The 22740-nt window shown below is 38.0% G+C and overlaps 1 protein-coding gene across 5 annotated transcripts in view; it reads left to right on the forward strand.

Moving 5' to 3' along the window:
• Nucleotides 1-22740, forward strand: part of LOC122562630 (AP-1 complex subunit beta-1) — a 76188-nt gene that overhangs the window by 26839 nt on the left and 26609 nt on the right. For all 5 annotated transcript variants that reach the window (XM_043715639.1, XM_043715636.1, XM_043715638.1 and 2 more), the window contains exons 6-14: nt 7430-7620; nt 7979-8200; nt 10915-11035; nt 13156-13251; nt 13775-13890; nt 14869-15034; nt 15402-15500; nt 20630-20889; nt 22025-22232. In XM_043715639.1, coding sequence (XP_043571574.1) covers nt 7430-7620; nt 7979-8200; nt 10915-11035; nt 13156-13251; nt 13775-13890; nt 14869-15034; nt 15402-15500; nt 20630-20889; nt 22025-22232 — 1479 coding nt within the window. The remainder of the gene's footprint in view (nt 1-7429; nt 7621-7978; nt 8201-10914; nt 11036-13155; nt 13252-13774; nt 13891-14868; nt 15035-15401; nt 15501-20629; nt 20890-22024; nt 22233-22740) is intronic.

The raw sequence follows: 22740 nt of genomic DNA on the forward strand, positions 1-22740 counted from the left end.
GCATTTGATAAGGTTCCCCACAGTAGGCTATTAGAAAATACAGAGGCTTGGCATTTTGGGTGATTTGGTGGTTTGAATCAGAAATTGGCTAGCTGAAAGAAGACAGAGGGTGGTGGTTGATGGGAAACTATCATCCTGCATTTCAGTTACTAGTGGTGTACCGCAAGGATCAGTTTTAGAGCTACTGCTGTTTGTCATCCTTAAAAATGAACTGGATGAGGGCGTAGAAAAATGGGTTAGTAAATTTGCAGATGACACTAAGGTCGGTGGAGTTGTGGACAGTGCAGAAGGATGTTGCTCGTGACAGAGGAACATAGATAAACTGCAGAGCTTGGCTGAGAGGTGGCAAATGGAGGCGATTCATTTTGGAAGGAGTAACAGGAATGCAGCTTACTGGGCTAGTGTAGATGAACAGAGAGATCTTGGTATCCATGGACATAGATCCCTGAAAGTTGCCACCCAGGTAGATAGGGTTGTTAAGAAGGTGTACAGTGTTTTAGATTTTATTGGTAAGGGGATTGAGTTTCAGACCAATGACATCATGTTGCAGCTGTACAAAGATCTCGTGCGGCCGCACTTGGAGGATTTTATGCAGATCTGGTCGTTGTATTATAGGAAGGACATAGCAGCCGTGGAAATGGTACAGAGGAGATATACCTTGATGCTGACTGATATGGAAAGAAGGTTTCATGGGGACAGGTTAAGGGATTTGAGGCTGTTTGCATTCGTGAGAAGAAGGTTAAGAGGTTACTTAATAGACATATATAAGCTGATCGGGGATTAGATAGTGTGGACTGTGAGAGCCTTTTTCCTCGAATGGTGATCGTTAGCACAAGCAGACATAGCTTTAAATTGAGGGATGAAACATATAGGCCAGATGTCAGAGGTAGTCTCTTTACTCAGAGAGTAGTAAGGGCGTGGAACACCCTGCATGCAATACTAGTAGACTCGCCTAACGTTAAGGGCACTTAAATGGTCATTGACTAAAACATATGGATGAATATGGAATAGTGCAGGTTCGATGGGCTTCAATCCTGTTTCACAGGTTGGCACGACATCGAGGGCCGAACGGCCTGTACTGTGCTGTACTTTTCTATGTTCTGATACTTGAGGGTCATAAATCATGTGGATCACAGATTCGATAGACCTGGATGCTGTCTGGTGTGGAAGGAAGGACGGGCACAAATAAGTGTGTGAAAAGGTTAGTGTACAATTTTTTTGGGGGGAGCTATAAACTTGTTGGTTGCAAAAGTTTGAATGGGGGAGGCAGGGCAATTCCAGACTGGGGTGGCAGGAGGGAGAGTGTGAAGAGTGCGCGCTGCGGGAGTAAAAGGGCAGAGAGAGCAAAGAGAGAGAGAAGACAATGATAAAAGGAAAGAGTGAGCGAGAAATTGAGAGGCTTCCAATAAGAAAGAAAACAAAAAAAGAGAGCGAAGAGGAGAGAATAGCAGAAAGGGATAGAAGCAAATACGCATAGAACGAAAGAGACAAAGGGAGAGGCTGCCAGTGAGGGGGATGGGGAGAACAAGAGGGAATGAAAGATAAAGATAAAGAGAGAAATGACAAATGATAATTGTTCAGAAGTATCTGAATATGAGTCAATTCAGTCGCTGGATTCCTGGCTGATTTAGAAGCCAATTTGATATTTATGTTCCAAATACGAAATACAGGTGTAAATGTTGTGGTTTATCATTGAGTATAATCTTCTTTATTCTGCTTTGGTCTCTCGAAAAGGGCGATGCAGACACTTGAAGTTGGGCCTGACAACTACACTGTGAACAATGATGAGACCATCCAGGTTGCTTCTGATCGAGATGGTTTCATGTATTTGCTCAGTGGGAAGTTTGATCTCTGTTCACAAGAAAAGGGTCCAGAAGAAGAGCTTGGGAATGTGAGCCTGAACATCAGACAGAAAGCCTTGCTTAATCCAAAATACAGAGTCTGATTTCTAAACCAAAAAGTTGCATTGAACAATGCTGCATGGATTCAGCTTTTATTTCGTTGGGAGCTGTGGTATACAGTCTTGGACAGGTGGGTGTTGAAGTTCGTATGGTTGCGGTGGGAATCCAACTGGTTGTATGGTGATTGGATTCACTGGCTTCTCTGTACCCAGCTATTGGATTCACTCCTGAATATCTTCATAGTTCAGAATGTCAGGATTTACAATGCTGCACGATATAGGGATTATCTCGATGATTTGTTCGTCCATTCTTGTACACTGTGGAGTGATTCGATGGTCTTTTATATTGTGTGGATATGTAGTGCCCTAAGTAATCTGAGTTATGGAGACTCTGAAATCGAATACAGAAATACTGCAATCAGTGTCCATGTCCGGTGTCTGCCGTTCTTGGTTTTGTAGATCCCAGATGTCTTTGTTTGGATACTGTCGTCTTATGGGAAGTCTGAGTAACCTATAAAACAGGTAAAATCATCCACTACTGTTCCCCTCCCAAAACAATTGAGAACATGACTATGCTTCTGTGAGAAATCCTTTGCTCATGATCTTTACTATGTCTTCGAAGAGTGCAAATGATTTATTTCAGAGATATTTTGTTGCTGTGGTTCAGATTTTCTGAACTTCATATGGATGGAACAACAATTATGTCTGTGCCATTACTTACAACCACAGCTCAGGCACGGAGAATGTTTGATCAGTATCTTCAACTTGTCCTTTTTCCCTCTTACAGTTAGCCTCGTGGTGATTATAATCTTAGCACGGGGCAAATGTGGTCTTTCTACATGCAGCACTTGTTATCTGGTGGCCATGGCAGCATCTGATCTAATCTTCGTTGTTTTTTACATCCTACTTCGCCGATTTCCTTACTATTATTATCCACCATGTTTCCTGGATATCACTCCTGTCTGTAGTGTTATCTATGCCCTCGTTCGCTTGTTTCCTCATTCCTGAAGAAGGGCTAATGCCCGAAACGTCGATTCTCCTGTTCCCTAGATGCTGCCTGACCTGCTGCGCTTTTCCAGCAACACATTTCCATCTCTGATCTCCAGCATCTGCAGACCTCACATTCTCCATGGAGAGAAAGCTAACTAATGTTTCGAGTCTAGATGACTCTGACGACTCTAGCTTAGCTGAAGTGTGGAGAGGACAGCATTTATGCAGGAGTGAGGAAGGGGGTGGGGCTTGGATTCTGGTAGAGAAAGGGTGTTGATAGTTCAGATTGAGTGATATTGGTCACTGAATCTAAACTATCAACATTCCTTCTCCCCGAGCAGTGCAACCCCCACACCCTCTACTCTTCACTTAAGCTCTGAAGTGTCACTTAGACTCAACGTTAGCTTGCTTTCTCTTCATAGATGATGGCTGACCCACTGTGATCTCCAGCACTTTTTGTTCTCAGGATAGATTCTACATCTGCAATAATTTACTTTTGCATTGGATATTGTCCTAGTCTTGCTGCATTCAGATTTGGACTGCATCAGTATCTGAGGAATTGAGAATGTTGTGCAATAATTTGAGAACGCTACCACTTCTGACCTTATGGAGAGAAGCAGCTGAAGATGGTCCTAGGATCAACCCCTCACCCCTGTGCATCCCTGAGGAACTGCAGAGATGGCTGGGAGCTGAGATAACTGGTCGTCTTCTTCCTTTGTGCTAGGCATGATTCCAAGCAGAGAGAGATTTCTCTGATTCCCATTGACTCTAGATTTGCCATGGCTCCTTGATGTCACACTGTGTCAAATGTGGACTTGATGTCACGGATAGTCACCATTGTGTCACTTTTGGATTTCAGCTGTTTTGTCCATGTGAGATCAAGAGCTGAATACCCTCTTGGAACCCAAATTGAAGAGTTTATTGCTGAACAAAGGCTGCTTGATAGCACTTTCGATGACTTCCCATCACTTTACTGAAGATCGAACATGTACTAATGGGGTGGTAATTGGCTGGATTGCATTTGACCTGCTTTTTGTGTACTGCACCTGTGTGGGCAGCTTTTCATATCAAATATTTGCCAGTATATTGAAACAGCTTGGTTAGGGGCATGGCAAGTTCTGAAGTACATATTTTCAGTAATATGTACAGAATGCTGTCAGCTCCCATAGCCTTTGCCCCTCCTGTGTCTTCATCTTTTCTTGACATCATATAGTGAATTGCAATGTCTGCAGATTAACAGTAGTAATGTTGAAGATTTCTGGAAGAGGCGGCGATGGATTGTTCTTTCACGTCTAACTGAAGATTGTTGCAAATGCTTCAGATTTATCTTTTGTACTGAGCCCTCTTGGCCTTGGCCACCACCTATTTGAGGCTAGCTTATTTATGTAGCTGCCTCCTCTCGTGAGTTGTTCAATTGTCCACCAACATTGACAAATGGACAAGGATGCATTGCCAAATTGAAGAGCATAAAAGGATATTTAAATGTAGATTACTATCAAGGTGAAGATGATCAAGCATTTAACGTAATTGAGAGTTGAGCTATTCAAGTTTGCGTAAGAAATGCTATTTGAAATGTTTCTATGCTGATGTACTGATGTGCATGATTCCATCTGCACCTTAGTATCACAACACACCACCCCCTCCTCACTTTTGAGCTTCTCATCCTGCCAAAGATCTTTGTGCAGATGATCTCTCAACCATTCTATGAAGCATATTGTTAAGCTGCCAACTGAAACTGACAAGGGAGGCCTGAAGTTGCATTATATTTTTTAAAAATTCTGTGGAATAACACCATGAGTTTAATCTGAAAACTGTTATAATAACATCCAACACTAATTCCTGCAGTGATTCCATTTTTTAATTATCCAGGCTTTCTTTATTGATCAGTGGATCATTATTTTAATCAAATAAATCGCCACTGATTCATTACCAGAAGATTTTCCTTGGTAAAGTTGCAAACCTGAAAGCCTTTGACTGCTGGATCAGTACCTCTTGCAATTTGAATGCATTAGGATGAGGAAAAACAATATGATCTTGTCTGTGTCAAATGTGGATAGATTACTACTACTTTCACGTGTGAATGCTTTAGGGGAATGACTTTTTATGAAGCTGTCTTATCCTGTATTAAATGTGTTTTTTAAACAGAAAAGTTTCTACATGCAGGTCATCATAATGTAGTTTTGATAGGCTACATTTTAATCCTGGTTAGGTGTTTAAATTTTTTTTACCAGCATGTCAAAATGCAGCTATTTTCAAAGCTGGTGAGCAAGTTCAAGGGTATATACTGGAGGAGATTGAGAGGATAGCATAAAAACCAAATGAGACAAGTGATTGAAGAAGAGAAAATTAATCTTGCAAATTGTTACTGAAGGAATGAACTAAAAAGGGAAGAAACCTTGCCAGAAAAAGAACAAATTTTGCTGAAGCAAGCAGCACTTGCACAGACAAAACTAGTTACCAGTAAGGTGAGCAATCAATAAATTGTCTCAATGTGGTGTAGCAATATATTGCAACATAGACTATAAGATCTGAGCAAGTCTCATCTTAGTGACTTTTGATCTTGTGTGAGTAGCCTAGGTTACATTGATCATGTTGTGATGAATTGTACACACATTTTAAAGTAAATGTCAAAGCTGGGGAGAGAAACCTGATAATGCTCAATAGGATTGGAATTTACAGTGCACTCATTAGGAAGATTCACAACTACCTAAAATATGTAGTTCCTACTATGCCTACAATATCCCTACTAGCTGGTGCCTTTCCAATAAGAAATGTCATGCTCATATTTTAAAATTTCTATGAATTAATAAGTCATTTGGGTGCATACATTTCAGTAAAACTTTAGTTTACATGATTAAGGGCAAAGTCATGAATTGCATAGGATATTTAAGTTCAAGCAGCAAATAGTTATTACAAGGAGAGGGGTTATGTGGAGCATTTCACCTGTCAACAGCAAAGAATATTTCTCTGTTCTGGTGGCTAAATCACTCCTGTAACATCTGTTCCTTGTATGCCATTGTGTGCAGATTGAAAGCTGCTATAGTTTCTCTTCCAACTGTGGCTGAAATTAATGTTGATGTTTAACAGAGTTTTTTTTTTCAATCACTGCTGATAGAAGTTGACTTGACAAATCTGGTAGGATGATGAACAAATGCTACATCTCCAAACTTATTTTCATTTATTCTCATGAACCTTTTGTATAAAATTGCCTCCCTGGAGCCTAGTCTTTCAGCTCGACTGACCATAAGAGTTTTGCTATTCCAAGCAAGTTGTTCTTGGATCCTTGTTTGTTATATTTGAGTGAAGTATTTATCTTTTTTGACATTTTCATTTTTTTAATTCAATCTTTGGATTTGGGTGGTACTGACCAGGAGGTATTTATTAATCATTCCACGTTTCAGTGATTTAACACAACTGAATGGCTTGCTAGGCTGCTTCAGAGGGCCATTAAGAGTCAAGCACATTGAAATAGGACTGTAGTCACCTGAAGGTCAAGTCAGTTAAGGACAGCATGTTTCCTTCCCAAACGGACATAATGAATCAGTTGCACTTTTATCAACAATATTTACACTTTCAAAGTTATAAAATAGGATTCAGTGACCAAATGATGAGCTGAACTGTCAACATGATTGTGGCACTTAATGTCTCATTCAGCCTGCTTTTCAGTAGTGCCAAGTAATAGAAGCATATGTTAGGATTTTAAATAAACCTCACTTTTGTCCAATAGTCTGTATCTATAATGTAGTCAATGGGGCAGCATGGTGGCTCAGTGATTAGCACTACTGCCTCACAGTGCCAGGGACCCATAGTCAATTCCAGCCAGGGGCGACTGTGCAGACTCGACACAGACATTCTCCCCATATCTGCATGGGTTTCCTCTGGGTGCTCCGGTTTCCTCCTGCAGTCCAAAGATGTGCAAATTAGGTGGATTGGCTGTGCTAAATTGTCCATAGTGTCCAGGAATGTGCAGACTGGGGTGGGTTGGCCATGGGGAATACAGGATAAGGTAGAGGTTTAGGGCTGGGCGGGATTCCCTTTTGGTGGGGTCGGATGTGGACTCAGTGGGCTGAGTGGCCTGTTTCCACACTGTAGGGATTCTATGATCAAATCTTCCCATGCCTTTGATTATGCTCATTTAACAGTGTGATAGTGTTTGTGTGATATCTACAGGCAATGTGCACTACTGTTTACAGAAGATATTTCTTATTTGTAGGTATGACAGGATCCAACCTTTTTAAAACTGAAAAATTCTTGGGATTTTTATTTTGAGATGACATCCTCAGTCCTTGTAAGAAATTGTTAGAAACAGCATAGGCTTGATTTTTCTGATCAATTTATATATTTCTATTTATCCCTCACCACATACGATAATGAACTAGTCAAAATAATTTTGAACCATATACTGATGACGGACAATGATAAACCAGGTCTAAATAGCCAGTTGGAGTCCCACAACATGTTTGGAGTAATTTCTTTTTGAGTCACTTTGACATGAAAGTTCTCTTTTAACTAAATTCCCTGAACTCTTTCAATTTGCAGGTGGTGGCAAATGCTGTGGCAGCTCTGTCAGAGATTGCAGAGTCCCATCCAAATAGCAATTTATTGGACCTCAACCCTCAGACTATCAATAAACTTTTAACAGCCTTAAATGAATGTACTGAATGGGGACAGATATTTATCTTGGATTGTTTAGCCAACTACAGTCCAAAAGATGACAGGGAGGCTCAAAGGTAAAACTGACAGATTAAAGTATTTTCTTACTTTGACACAATTACATATTATTCTTTTTTTCTAGAATATTTATATATTTCCAATTTTAACAATGCATTGGTTAAAAAGTTGTATTTATAAATGTTGATCCTTTTAATTGCATGAAGAAAATGTGTGCAACTTATTTGCTTTTTAATAAGTAGAAGTTGAAGCACCAGTCTGCATCTTTCAGCTAGTAATTGGTCATCTTATTCCATTGAGTTAAATTAGTGCCCAAGTGAAATATCATTCTTTCATTCTTGTGTATTAGAATATATACAAAATGTGTTAATTGTGATAATTTAAACATGACTTTAACAAGAATCTCTTGTTTGATAGCATCTGCGAACGTGTGACGCCACGTTTATCTCATGCTAACTCAGCTGTTGTCCTGTCGGCTGTAAAAGTCCTCATGAAATTCATGGAAATGTTGTCAAAGGACTTGGATTACTATGGCACTTTGCTGAAGAAACTGGCACCCCCACTTGTAACATTGCTGTCTGCAGAACCAGAGCTTCAATATGTTGCCCTCCGAAACATTAATCTCATTGTACAGAAAAGGTATATTTTGCTGTTTAGTTTTTGGAAGTAACGGAGCATTTGTGTTATAAGGCATGAAGGTTTCTAGGAACACATGTTTTAAACAATTAAAGCATCAACATTTATTTTAAAATTACCATTTGACCAGATGTAATTATCATTTTGTTCTTTGGTGTTAAGTGTTAATATTTTCAAATGAATCAAAAAGCTCTGCTTTTTAAGTTTCATTCTAAAACATGAATTATAATAGTGTATATTTTGTGCAATAGCTATAGTGCAAAAAGGGATGCTTTACTATGCAACTTATTGTGTAGGAGCTTATCTGCATGTCCAGATAGATGTACAAGATCATTTGTTTTTAATGATCAGGAAACAATTCTGGCTTTTTAGCTGGTATTCAATCCTTAAGTATTACCAACAGACAGATTTGCTAGTCATTTATTTGATTGCAATGTTATGGACCTTGCTGACTACTGTTTGCTGCAATTGAGTTTTTTCTATTATACTGTGCAATAAACTAATTTCATAATTCACTGAAGTGCTTTGGGTTGTCTTAAACACATGGGCGATTTCATATGAATGCAACTCTCATTTGTCTTTTCTTTTATAAAACTAAATGAATTTTGCATGGGCTTATGCATAGTTGGTTAACTTGCAGTAATTTATTAAGTTCTCAAGCTGTGGAATTAATTCACTTTTAATAACTCATTGTTTATTTTTGCCAGCTAGTTCAAGTAAACTTGTTTGCTACTGTTTATGCATGTCTAAATCAAATTTCTGCCATGAGAATGGAAAATTTTAAACTGGTGCAGCTGAGTGTATAAATTTGTTTAAGAGAAACTTTATGCTTTATCTAATCATACTGTTTGTGACTGGGGATGCTAATTGCTGATATTACTGATATCAAAGTTAAATTTCCTAATTCCAACATCCTTTGCCTTGCACACTACTCTTCAAAATTCTAGTTGGGAACCAAACTTCTCTTAATGTGCTGCCTACTGATGTCCATGTCTCTATCGAAAACCTCTAATCCCTCTTGGGCTAATGATTACCCCATTTGAGCTTCCTAAATCCAGTGCATTCAGACCTGAAACGGGAGGCAATGGCATAGTGGTGTTATCGCTGATCTTTAGTTGCAGGTAATACTCTGGGGACCCATTTCAAATGTTGCCACAGTAGATGTTAGAATTTGAGTCAGTAACATCTGGAATTCAAAGTTATTGATGAAATGATTCATTGTCGATTGTCAGATAAACCAGTCTGGTTCATTCATGTCCTTCAGGGAAGGAAACTGCCTTTCTGCCTGATCTGGCCTACATTTAACTCCAGACTCATAACAATGTGGTTGACTCTTAACTGCCCTCTACAAAAATAGGGATGTGCAATAAATGCTGGCCCATGACTAATGTGGTCAAAACTCTGCCAAATTATTCATTGTTTTAGGATCTCTTTGGCGATAGATGTAATTCTTTTTTTCAGCCTCATCTGTCTCATGGGAACCTACTTGCTCTTGCGTGACTCCATTTGTACAAATTTTTTTCCTGCCCTCAGTCAGCTAATATTGTAGATAAAGTCATAGAATCATACAGCATGGAAACAGACCCTTCAGTCCAAATTGTCTATGTCGACTAAGTTTCCCAAACTAAACTAGTCCCATGTGCCTGCATTTGGCCTGTGTCCTTCTAAACCTTTCTGATTCATGTTCTCATCCAAGTATATTTTAAATATTGTAACAGTACCTGGTTAATGTTCCTTTTCAAAACTGCCTTCATTATTCCCACCATTTCAAAACAAAAAGATCTTGAATCCTCCTTTGTAAAGTACCATCCAATTTCAGATCGTGAATATATCATTTCCTATTTTACTCTTCAACCTTAAATGAATTTTGCATAAAATAAGCATGCTTTAGTATTCTTTGAAGGCACTTTACCCCAACTAGATTGCAAACCTGTCTGAATTGCATATTATACAAATTAGACTAATATTAACAAAAGATTAAAGTTGATTTATTTCCTGACTGCTAAAGTGTTTAATCCTTATTTTCCAGCTGAAATTTGAGTACGTGACTAATTTCTGACCATTCTTGGTTTACTTTGTGCATGCTATGCAAGTGGTTATATTGAAGAATGCATAGACAGTGTGAATTTTCCTTGCAAAATTGTAAATTCTGTAAATCTGAAATATTGAAAATCTATATCAGTTTTCCATCTCAACAGGGAAAGACAGGTTAATCTTTCAGAGTTTGTGAACATCGCAATAAATATTTTGATCAGCTCTTCGAGTTAATGTGCAATCTGATGAAGTGATATTCATCTGAAATATTTGCATGAATAATTGCAGTACAGTGGCCAAATGGTTTACTTCTGTACTATAATTTCTTGAAAATTATATTCGAGATGGTGGAATGATACAGTGAAATAAAGTAGTATGCCAGATGTTACAGCAGATAACAGCATATTGAATCTGCTACCAAATTTTATGAATGGCAATGAATCTTTAGGAAAAATCCACACACTTCACTGGTCCTGTTGTAAACTGATTCTCACTTAGACGCACGTGCAAATATAATTGTCCATAGTGAGGCATATCTTTGTCATCTATTCATTCTGTATGAATTACCATGCATAATCATACTTCACACATTTGTTTATTGAAAACTGGAATTAAAGCGTTACAGGAATTAGGAGCAAAGTGAAATGTAACTTTTATACTAAATCTTGTTTTTCTTCAAATAGGCCTGAAATTCTTAAGCATGAAATGAAAGTTTTCTTTGTAAAATACAATGATCCAATTTATGTGAAACTGGAAAAACTGGACATTATGATTCGCTTGGCTTCTCAAGCCAATATTGCACAGGTCAGTACTTCAAATGTACTGTCCAAATTACGTTGATCATAAAATATTGAAAGTACTTGTGTCTGACAGCATTTTTTGGAGAGAGAAAAGTTTATCAATCTAGATGGCCATGAGGTCGGATGAAACATTGTTAACTGACCAAGTTGGCTTTGTTTGTCTCGCCACGCGTGCTGTCAGACCTGAGAATTTCTAGCATTCATGTATATTTTCAGATTTCAGACAACTGCAGTCTTTTGCTTTTGCATTATGTCTGTGTTCTTTTATGGAAGAGCAGCCTTGAAAAACTGCTCTATTTTTAATCCATGGTCATACATTAGCAGTGCTTCATTTTCAAATTGCGTGAATTATGAAGCATTCTTAACTGATTTTTAATGCTTGAAGGTGCAGTTTTGCTTGCACTCTAGATTGTTGTTCAGATTGGTATGTTTTATTTACAATTGTTGGAAACCTTGCTGATGTGCAGTGATTTTATCTTGTTGAGAAAGGGATGTGTTTGGAATACTGATTTCTTTGGGCTAAAAAACTATGTTTGAACTGTTTTCTAACATGAGCTCCACCCTACCCACAAAGTTTTATTTTCAAACATTTGATCGACATCAACTATGGATTGTATTTTCATTTTTTGTGTATCTTTTTGTTAGTCATGAACACTGGAATAATTTTCCCAGTAAATAGTTGACAGCAAATAACAGATACAGTTAAATGATTAATTGATATAGATTTCAATTGCAAGGCTGTTGGGTCATCCAGTGAAATGGGCAAAAATTCATTACGTTCAAATTAATTATTCATTTTTATGTTGCTCTGATGAGATTTGTCCATATCTAGTGATTTCACAGAAAAATTAGATTAAGGACATGATATCTAGGCTACGTGTTATTTTGTGAAGTCAATTTTATTGTGACTGATTTATTCACACTTTTATTGCACTAACTATATATATTTAGGCTACAATTGGACATTTCAATAATCTTTAATAAATTAATTCATTTTGCGAACAGCAATGGCAAGCTGACGACAGTTCCATTTGTCTCGAAGCATAATTTTTCAATCGCTTCCCATAGTAATTAGGTCCTAGTTATTGTATGTATTATTTACTAGTTTCTTTCTCATGAAAAAATCTTTGTGCAACCAAACACTAGGATCTCTAAATTATATGAACTTGGCAGTTAAGATAAGATTCTTGTCAAGGTTAACGATAATTTGCTTATCACAATATGTTTGAGGAGTAAATAGAGTCATAGAAATGTACAGCACGGAAACAGACCCTTCGGTCCAACTCGTCCATGCCGACCAGATTTCCCAACCCAATCTAGTCCCACCTGCCAGCACCCAGCCCATATCCCTCCAAATCCTTCCTATTCATATACCCATCCAGATGCCTTTTAAACATTGCAATTGTACTAGTCTTCACCACTTCCTCTGGCAACTCATTCCATACACACACACCACCCTCTGAGTGAAAATATTACCTCTTAAGTCTCTTTTATATCTTTCTCCACTCACCCTAAACCAATGTTCTCTAGTTCTGGACTCTCCCACCCCATGGAAAAGACTTTGTCTGTTTATCCTATCCATGCCCCTCATGATTTTATAAACCTCTAAGGTCACCCCTCAGCCTCCGATGCTCCAGGGAAAACAGCACTAGCCTATTCTGCCTCTCCCTATAGCTCAAATCCTCCAACCCTAGCAACATCCTTGTAAATCTTTTCTGAACCCTTTCAACTTTCACAACATCTTTCCGATAGGAAAGAGACCAGAATTGCACACAAATGTTTCTTTTTAAGTTGTAGAAGTCAGAAGGGCAGCTTTGAGACAAAATGAAGTGGTCTCAAAACAGGCGAAGTATTTAGCTTTTTAAAACCAGCTTTTTTGGGCTAATTGGCACTTTCTTGAAATTAATCGGAAATTTAATCTGGAGGCCAAACTAGAATTGGTGTGTTATATGCTGTGCCAAATTACATTGAGACTATCATTACATTTGCAAATTTGTTGATTATGGAAGATCCCAATAAGAGGATAGATCCAGTTTTGAAACTGTTTTACTTACCTTCCAACATAAATTGATTTATGATGCATGCAGTTTTTGATTAGCTCATATTAATTATTCCAACTTGCAGGTGTTGGCAGAATTGAAGGAATACGCAACAGAAGTAGATGTTGACTTTGTACGGAAGGCTGTGCGTGCAATTGGACGGTGTGCTATTAAAGTTGAGGTAAAGAATAAATTCTAAATATTAATGCTAGTATATCACAGATCAGACTTGTGAATTCCTGATTGAGAAAATATTGAATTACATGATGCGAAATGGTAACTGTCTTCCAAGCTCTCTCTAACCAGGAATAATGATCTATTTTAGCCTGTTTTTATGTTAAGGACTCAGTGCAGTTCTACTAATTGATGCCATGCCAAGACTTCAGTTTGTTTACTTGTGCTCTGATAATTTATTATTTCATTAAAAGCTTTAAATAAATTTAATTTAGTTTAGTGAAGTGATACAAAGTACTTATTTTTAATTCAGCATTGCCAGTACCTCAGTAAGAGTGAGTTAAAATTCCTGTGAACCCTTGATTCCATTTTAAGCCCAATTCAAGAATTTTAACTAATTTCCATAGATGTTGGAATGAGAACGTTGACGTGCATTAAAGATATAAAACAATAGCAGTAATGTCTGATTGTCTTTTCTCATTTGAAGGAATACTGCAGCAAGCAATAACTTAATAAATGCTTTGTTTCAGCAATCAGCAGAGCGCTGCGTGAGCACACTCCTTGACCTCATTCAAACAAAGGTAAATTACGTTGTGCAGGAAGCCATAGTAGTAATCAAAGACATCTTCCGCAAATACCCAAACAAGTAGGTTCTATTTGTGTTTTTTTACAATAATGTATCTGTTTTATGGATTTCTCTTTTCATTTCAGTAAACTCAAGAAATATGTGCACATTTATTAAACGTCCACATATTTCTGCCCATTGCCCAAATGCACTACATCAGATTTGATGTAAAATAAATAAATGAACAGGAAAGCAAACACACAAATAAAACTGACTCCATATTGTGAAATTTCCAAGTAACTTGAAACTTTTCAGCAAGTGATGTCTCGAAAGAAGACTACATTTTTTTTAAAAAAAACCTCTTTATTTTGATTTCTGAAGTTTTGCAGTTGTAATTGCTTACTAGCTATTTGTTTAAATTGCTTCATAAAACTAATCTAAAAGCTGAGTGACTACTATTTCAACAGTGATCTAAGTTTACTATGATCATTGTCATAAATTTAAAATTATATTGCTGGCTAAGTATTCGATGTGACTATCTAAAATTTATTCATCCTATCTTCGCACAACAGTCTTTTTAATACCTTAAGTTTGGCGTGTCTATGGTAAAAATGAAAATTGACGGACACTGCCCACACCATGCATGTGAAAATGACATGGTTGCATTATTTTTTGTACACTTTTCACTCAATCGTACTTTTGTTTACTACCACTAGTTGACTCAGTGCCTTCAGCCTTTTTTGAATATGAAATGTGTTTATTGCATTCTAATTCACGGAATTATAATAACAATGTGAATCTTGGGCTGCATAAATATTGCATGTGCATTACCATTCCAAAAATGCAAAACTGCAATGTAAATTTAGCAATGACCCCACTTAATTGTAAGAGTGGATCATACTTTCTGTAGAGGAATTTGCTCCACTTCATTCCAGAATCAAGTTGAGCCCTGATTCCACTTCCTCATATCACTCTTAATACAATGTAAATAGTGAAATAGCTGAAGTGTTTTATGGAAAAGGGTACTTTTATAAAACGTCTTCTGCCTTATAAATCAAGGTATGAAAGTGTTATTGCTACACTTTGTGAAAATCTTGACTCGCTTGATGAACCAGAAGCACGAGCTGCTATGATCTGGATAGTAGGTGAATATGCAGAAAGAATTGACAATGCTGATGAACTATTAGAGAGCTTCTTGGAAGGATTTCACGATGAAAGCACACAGGTAAGAAGTTGATCTTCACCTTTCCAATATACCCAAATAAGGGGGTAATGTTTAGACCTGAATGGTAAATAGACAGATTGCCCTGATATTCAGAATTGTTTTAACATGCCTCATTATTTTAGAGTCTCCTACACACTTAGACACCACTGCCTTTGGGCCATACCTGAAGAGCAGAATATAACTTTATTAATACTATGAATATTAGAATCTGTTTGTTAGATACCGATATATATTTTGATTGTTAGTGTACTTTTGCATATGAAGTAACATTTTTATCTTTTTAAAAAATTATATCAATAATTCTGATTGTTTGCCAAGTGAAATGCACTTCATGATTCCTCATGGCATTTTTGTCCTTTTGTGATAGGTTCAGCTTCAGCTTTTGACAGCTATTGTGAAACTGTTCTTAAAAAAACCAACTGAGACGCAGGAACTGGTGCAGCAAGTTCTCAGCTTAGCCACGCAGGTTTGTTTGTTTTTCCATCTGTTTAATAAACCTGACTATAAAATTGGAACCCAGATGTAGATTGTAACCCAGTACAATTTTTTTTTTTGTTTTTTGGTCAATCCTTTTTTTTTCAAAAGGACTATTACAAGCCCTGTAGAGACCAATAGATTTCCCAGTGACTGACCAAAATGACCAAAGGACATTTTGTTTTCTTTCTTCACTCATGGGATGAGGGCATTGCTGGATAGGCAGTATTTCTTGCCCATTCCTAATTGCTTAGAGGGCAGTTAAGGGTCAACCACATTGTGGGTTTGGAGTCACATGTAGGCCAGACCAGGTAAGGATGGCATTTTCCTTCCCTAAATGACAAAAGTGAACTAGATAGGCTTTTCTGACAATCGGTGGTGAATTAATGGTCATCATTAGATTCTTAAAAATTTCAGAGATTTATTGAATTCAAATTCACCATCTGCCATGGCAGCCTTTGAACTGGATCCCCAGAGCATTAACTGGATCTCTGATTAATTGTCCAGCGATAATACCATTAGGCCATTGTCTCCCTCGTGCTTGCATATTTTACAACTTTTACAGCAACGAAGAAACTAAATCTCAATGAAACATTACTTAACAATAATGTTTACATAACTACATCAAATAAAGGAAGGTAGTTTCATATTAACTACTAACTCAACCAAAATACTTTGATTTTTAGCTTATGGCATGCTCCCAGCAGGTCCTTGCAGATCAAATTCCAAAGTCATTCCAGCTGTATATCAGCTTCTTCTCCCTGCCATGCCAGGGCAAGTCTTCAGTTGTCCTTTGAAAGCTGTTCCACTTATTCTTGTAATTATTCTCAATACATATTTCCACAAGTCTAGTCTCTTCACAGCTACTTCTCACCAGCCTCCTGTTTGTTGGCTAACATGAGTCTCTTTTGTGTCAAGATGTGAAAACAATGCCAGAAATTGTGCTTTCATACATTCTGTGTTGACCCCCTGTTTCTGCATGAAATACTATGCTGTCTTCAGTAACTAGCCTGGATTTCCCCCTCAGTCCCCAAAACTTGAATGTTTTACTCCCTTAATCTTATGCACCAACTTACAATGCCTGTTGAAGATGGTGCACAGGAATTTAAGACATGACCACACAGCAAGCTGTGCGTGGCATGTTGAATGCTGAACAGAAAAAGGCCATCTAGAAAAATGAATGAAATGTGAAGTTGCCTCTAAGTTGGAAGTCCATAATATTTGGTATCTTGTTAAATAGCTGTTTTGCAGTGAGGCAGTATGGTGTTGGTGAAAATCTGGTGCAAGAGTGGAAAAAGAAATTTGCCCTGAAGAAGGTGCTCAAGACCAAAAACTCCACCTAATAAACGGACCAGTGACTGACTTGATTTTGAGAAATAATTAGCAGGATGAATCTTTTAAAATTGTGGAAATTGTTAGTGTAACTAGAAATGCAGTGCATATAAACTCTCAATTCTCCAAATCAATAACTGGATCCAGCAGAGATTTCAGTTGAGCAACTATTTGGTGTAGCCATGTTATGGACTGATGCTGCCAAAGACTAGGATTGCTCATAATACCCATTAAGTAACTTCTTCATCATGGATGAAACGCCCATGAATTTCAATATGCCCAGCACCCTAGACTGGCATGGAAAGGTTCAGAAACAGTTCTGGTGAAAGCAGCAGGACTTAAGAGTAGATTCATGGTGGTATAAGTCTGTAGTAATACTGACAAAACAAGATTAAAAACCCAATAGTAATTTTCAAATGTAAAAGCATGCTGAACAAAGATTCATGCAGGAATTTGTTTGCATATCCATGACCTGATTGAATGGATGAGAATGATTTGAAGATATGGATAACTCATGGAATAGGTGTCAAATACACCGCAGGAACGGACCCTTCAGCCCGCCAAGCCTGTGCTAATTTCTGTGTCTTATTTAGACCTGCTACCTTTCGCTCATGTGCGGTTTCTATTCCTCTGTTCACCTCCTATTCACATGTCTATCAAGATCGCCTTAAATGTTGCCAGTGTGCCTGCTTCCACCATCTCCACTAGCAGTGCATTTCAGACACCAACTATTCTGTTTGAAGAATTTTTTCCACACTTCTCCCCTAAACTTACCCCTCTCACTTTGAACCTGTGCCTTCTATAGTTGACCTTTCTGTGCTGGAGAAAAGCCTTTGACTAACCACCCTGTCTAATGCCCCTCATAATTTTGAAGGTCTCTATCAGCTAATCCCTCAACCTCCATCTTTCCCATGAAAACAATCCGAGTTTATGCAATTCCTCTTGGATCTAAAACCCTCCAGACCAGGCTACATCCTGCTAAACTTTCTCTGCACCCTCTCCAAAGCATTCATGTCCTTCTGGTAGTGAGGCAACCAGACTTGCACACAATATTCCAAATGTGGCCTAAGTAAAGTTTTATACAGCTGTAACATAACTTACCAGCGTTTAAATTCGTGCCCTGGCTGGTGAAGGCAATTGTGCTGTTGTCTTCTTGACCACCTTATCCACCTGTGATGTCACTTTCAGTGATCTGTTGACCTGTATGCCCAATTCCCTCTGTATATCAGTGCTCCTAAGGGTTCTGGCATTTATTGTATAATTTGCACCTGACTTTGATCTTCCAAAATGTCTCATCTTGCTTTTGTCTGGATTAAACTCCATCTGCTATTTCTCTGCCTAAACCTACAATATATCTACATCCGGCCGTATCCTTTGACAATCCTCCTGACTATCTGCAATTCCACCAATTTTGGTGTCACGCACAAACTTACTTATCAGACCACCTACGTGTTCTTCCAGATCATTTATATTGCAAACAACAAAGGTCCCAGCACTCATCTCTGTGAAACACAATTCAATATTCTCCATTCCACAAAGCACCATTCCACTACTACTTTGTCTACCATGACCAAGCACGTTCTATATCCACCTAGCCAGCATGCCACGGATGCCATGAGACTCTATTTTGTACCAGCCTGCCATGAGGTACCTTATCAAATGCCTTACTAAAGTCCAGATAGACAACATCACTGTCTTCCTCATCAGTCATTCTTGTCATCTCCTCAGAAAATATTCCCTGCGCAAACCCATGCTATCTACCACTAACAAGTCCATTCCCTTCCAAACATGAATAAATCCTGTGTCTCAGTATCTTCTCGAACAGCTTCCCCACCACAACACCAGTGACCTACTTGAAATATACAGCTTACAGGCAGTCCCTGGGTTGGAAACAGGTTCCTGAGTCCATTCACAAGTCTGAACACAACACAATATAAAGCAGCACAGGAAATGTTCATATGTTTGATGTCTAAAATTACACCCTGTATGGGATCGCATTAATACTTATGAATGTTCATAAGTTGGGGCACACCTGTGTTATTGTAAGGCATGTTCAGATGCCATTTAAGATCAAGATCTATTGAGCTCTCCATTCCCATTAGCCCTAAAAGACTAACTTTTCTATCATCTGCTATCTCCTGTCTTCTATTCTCTCTCAGCTGTTCCTTCTGTCATTATGGCAAAATACTGCAGATGCTGGAAATTTGAAACCGCACAGGAAATGCTAGAGAAACTCAACAGGTCTTGACAGCATCTGTGGAGAAAGAAACGGTTAACATTTCAAGTCTGGTATGACTTCTTCAGAACTGAAAGCTGTTGGAAAATAGAGGTAGAGGACGAGCAAGAGAGCAGACAGTATAGAGGCCTGATGCAAAAGCATGGGGATTGTTAAGTGGAGAGAGAAAGAAAGAAGTATAAATTAAGTTTTTGAAGGAAGTTTTTTGGTCCTTGCTACTACGTGCAAAATAACAAGATGCAAACATGGCATGGTTGTGGAGGAAGAGTGGGGGTTGGTAAAGAATGCAAAAAAAGTGCAGACAAGAAGTCGTCAGTTTTTGAAGTTAGTAAATTCAAAGTTGAGACCCTGAGGCTGTAGAGTGCCGAAGCAGAAAATGTTGATCTTTGAGCTTTCTTCAGTCTCTGTCCTTGTCTCGCCCACCTTCGCATAAAACCTGTTACATGGCTTACCTTCTGACCTGAGACCTCTTCCTCTCTACAAAGATGCTGTATAACCTGCTCGAATTTAAATGTTACATAATTTAAAAAAAACTGCTGGAAAAACCTAAGTTGTCCTGCAGTCACTTTGAAAGGAAAGTTAAAGTATATTATCATAGCTAATTTCTTGTACAAGAGCCAAACTCTGGTTATTGAGGAGGAAATATTTACCAAATGAAAATAATTTGGTTAGAAACAACTGAGCATGTGTTCATAGTTTACATATTATAAATAGTTGCACCAGTTGTATTTTATTTTTTTTACATTTATCTTTGAACTTAAAAAAAACACTTTCTAAATGAAACATTTATCTGGAACATTTTGGCAATGGTAAAGCCAGTTAAGAATCAGTCACGTGGCTATTAGTCTGAAGTCACATGTGGGCCAGACCTGGTAGGATTGGTGGATTTTCTTCCTTAAAGGACATTGGTCAATGAGGTCAGTCTTTTTCATCAACAATTAACAATGGTTTCATGGTCATACTGACACTAGCTTTTAATTGTACATCTATTGATTAAATTCAAATTCCACAAGCTACATGGTGAGGTTTGTACTCATGTTTCCAGACCATTTGCCTGGGCCTCTGGATTTCTAGGTACCATCACTACAGCACAGTCTTCCTCTGTTACTAGTGATGATCCCCCTGACACCTATGGGAAGAAATACTAAATATTTAGTTCACTCCAGCTTATTAGATATATCTAAACGTCCATGGATATAATTGAACATCAACTTATACTTCATCATCTGTTAAATGGTGTATTGAAGAATGGCTAAAGATTATGTAAAGTACACCAGTAGAAGATGGAAGTGCTATAATGTACTTCATTACAGTTTATTTGTTCTTTTGTTGGGATCATCTTGTTGTTTTTACATAGTTTCAAATAATGAATATTTGCTGTCTGATGCTTGCTTCATGAACTAAGCAGTTAAAAATGTTTTCCAGATTGTGTTCTTTATTCAGCATTTCAATGAATGGATATAGTGATTAAAAACCAAGTATTATGCTCTGCTATGACTGGTTTGTACCTAAGGTATAAATACTATTCCAGTGAAATCTTTTTTATGTTGCAGGATTCTGATAATCCTGATCTGCGAGACCGTGGCTACATATACTGGCGTCTACTTTCTACAGACCCAGTAGCTGCAAAGGAAGTTGTTTTGGCAGAGAAACCCTTGATTTCAGAAGAAACAGATCTTATTGAGCCAACGCTCCTTGATGAGTTAATTTGTCACATAGGAACACTGGCTTCTGTATACCATAAGCCACCCAGTGCATTTGTGGAAGGTAGCAGAGGTGTTCAGCACAAGAGATTGCCACCACGATCTGGATCGTAAGTAAAAATTCTCTAAGGTTATTTGTTTCTGCTTTCTTAAACCAGACAGATCATTAAAGTTTGCAGCCATCTGGCTGATTGCATGACTGCTTTTTCAATGAGTAGGACCTACTAATTGGAAAGAACAGCTGTCCATGCCCATTGTCTTATGAAATAGACCATTTGATATGTAACGTTGTTTAACTTATGAGTGATTATGAATGACTTTTAACTGTAAAACTATGGAGTAATTGTGCATAACTGAAACGTTTGTTCATTTGTGATGTTTTCACTCCAATTTCCTTTCCATCATTGAGTTTACCTCATGCAAATGAGATGTCTTGCTTAGTTGAAACAGCCCGAGATTTTTGGAGACTGCTTCAAATAAGCAAGAATTTTAGGCAAAGGTATCTCATTCACATCAGGCAAACCCAAGGCTTTTGGGAAGAGCTATAGAAATATAAGTTACTAGTTTTTCAGTAACGTCAGTACTGTGTTTAAGCAAAGCTCTTAAGAACAAAGATGAATACAGCACAGGAACACGCCCTTCGGCCCTCCAAGCCTGCGTTGACACATTTTGCCCTTCCATGCTAAAACTTCTTCACTTGCAGTATCTGTATCCCTCTATTCCCATCCTGTTCAGGTATTCATCCAGGTGTTTCTTGAGCGCTGCTGTTGTGTCTGCTTTCACCACCACCTCAGGTAACACATTCCAGGCAATCATCACCCTTTGTGTGAAAAGCTTGCCCCTCACACCTCCTTTAAAGTCCACCTCTCCAACCCCTTGCACCTTGAACCTGTCTCTCCTAGTAATTGATCCCTCCACTCTGGGGGGAAAAAGCCTCATAGTTTCCACTCTATTCATTGCCATTCACAATCTTTTAAACTTCTATCAGGTCATCCCTTAAATGCCTGCGTTCCAGTGAAAACAAACCCAGTCTATCCAACCTTTCTTCATAGCTAAAATTCTCCCATACCAAACATTTTTTTCTGTACCCTCTCCAAAGCTTCCACATTCTTGTGATAGTGTGGTGACAGAAGTGTACACTGTGTTCCAAGCGTGGCTAAACTAAAGTTCTATAAAGCTGCAGCATAACTTGTCTATCCTTATTATCAATGCTTAAATTATGTCTAATTTCCTGCCGTGTCTCAGGAATGAAAGTACAGAGAGTCCAGATGTAACCCCATCAGCTGCTGCACAGCCCACTGAGCAACAACCAGCCGTTATACCATCCCAGGGAGATCTTTTGGGTGATCTACTGAATCTGGACCTTGGACCTCCAGTAAATGTTCCCCCTATTCCCTCTTCAACAGTTCAGATGGGAGCCATGGACCTCCTTGGTGGTGGATTGGACAGTTTGGTAGGCAAATAACAATAGGAGTCTAACACTGTGGTTTTCAAGTTTTTTTTTTAGAAATTGTCAATGTACCTGTCAAAGTTAAGTTAAAATGTTATGATGGCATATTTAATTTGGTTGTGGTGTTCAATCATGTTTTAGCCCCTCTTCTAATTGCAGGAATGTAATATTGTTCAGGATCTAAAGAGCAGATTAATTTTTTTCTTAATTTTACCTTGCAGCAATTTTATTAGTTTTCAGTATAAAAAAAACTAATTAATATTAATCAACTTTCATTTAATGCTTTAGAGTGATGTTTTACCTCTTCAGATTTTGCATTAACTAATGGATAACTATTGGCTATATGTTGACATCTGAATTTTAACAATTCTATAATGTCAAATTGCTTTAACGTAGCTTTAGAAATTCAACAGATGCACTGAAATGTTATACATTTGACATTGTAGAGGCAATACTGATTTGATGTTTTATTTTTAGTTGGTATTCTTTTAATAGCTGAAGCTGATGTACG

Source organism: Chiloscyllium plagiosum, chromosome 25 (genome assembly GCF_004010195.1).
Source record: "Chiloscyllium plagiosum isolate BGI_BamShark_2017 chromosome 25, ASM401019v2, whole genome shotgun sequence".
Classification (NCBI taxonomy): Eukaryota; Metazoa; Chordata; class Chondrichthyes; order Orectolobiformes; family Hemiscylliidae; genus Chiloscyllium; species Chiloscyllium plagiosum.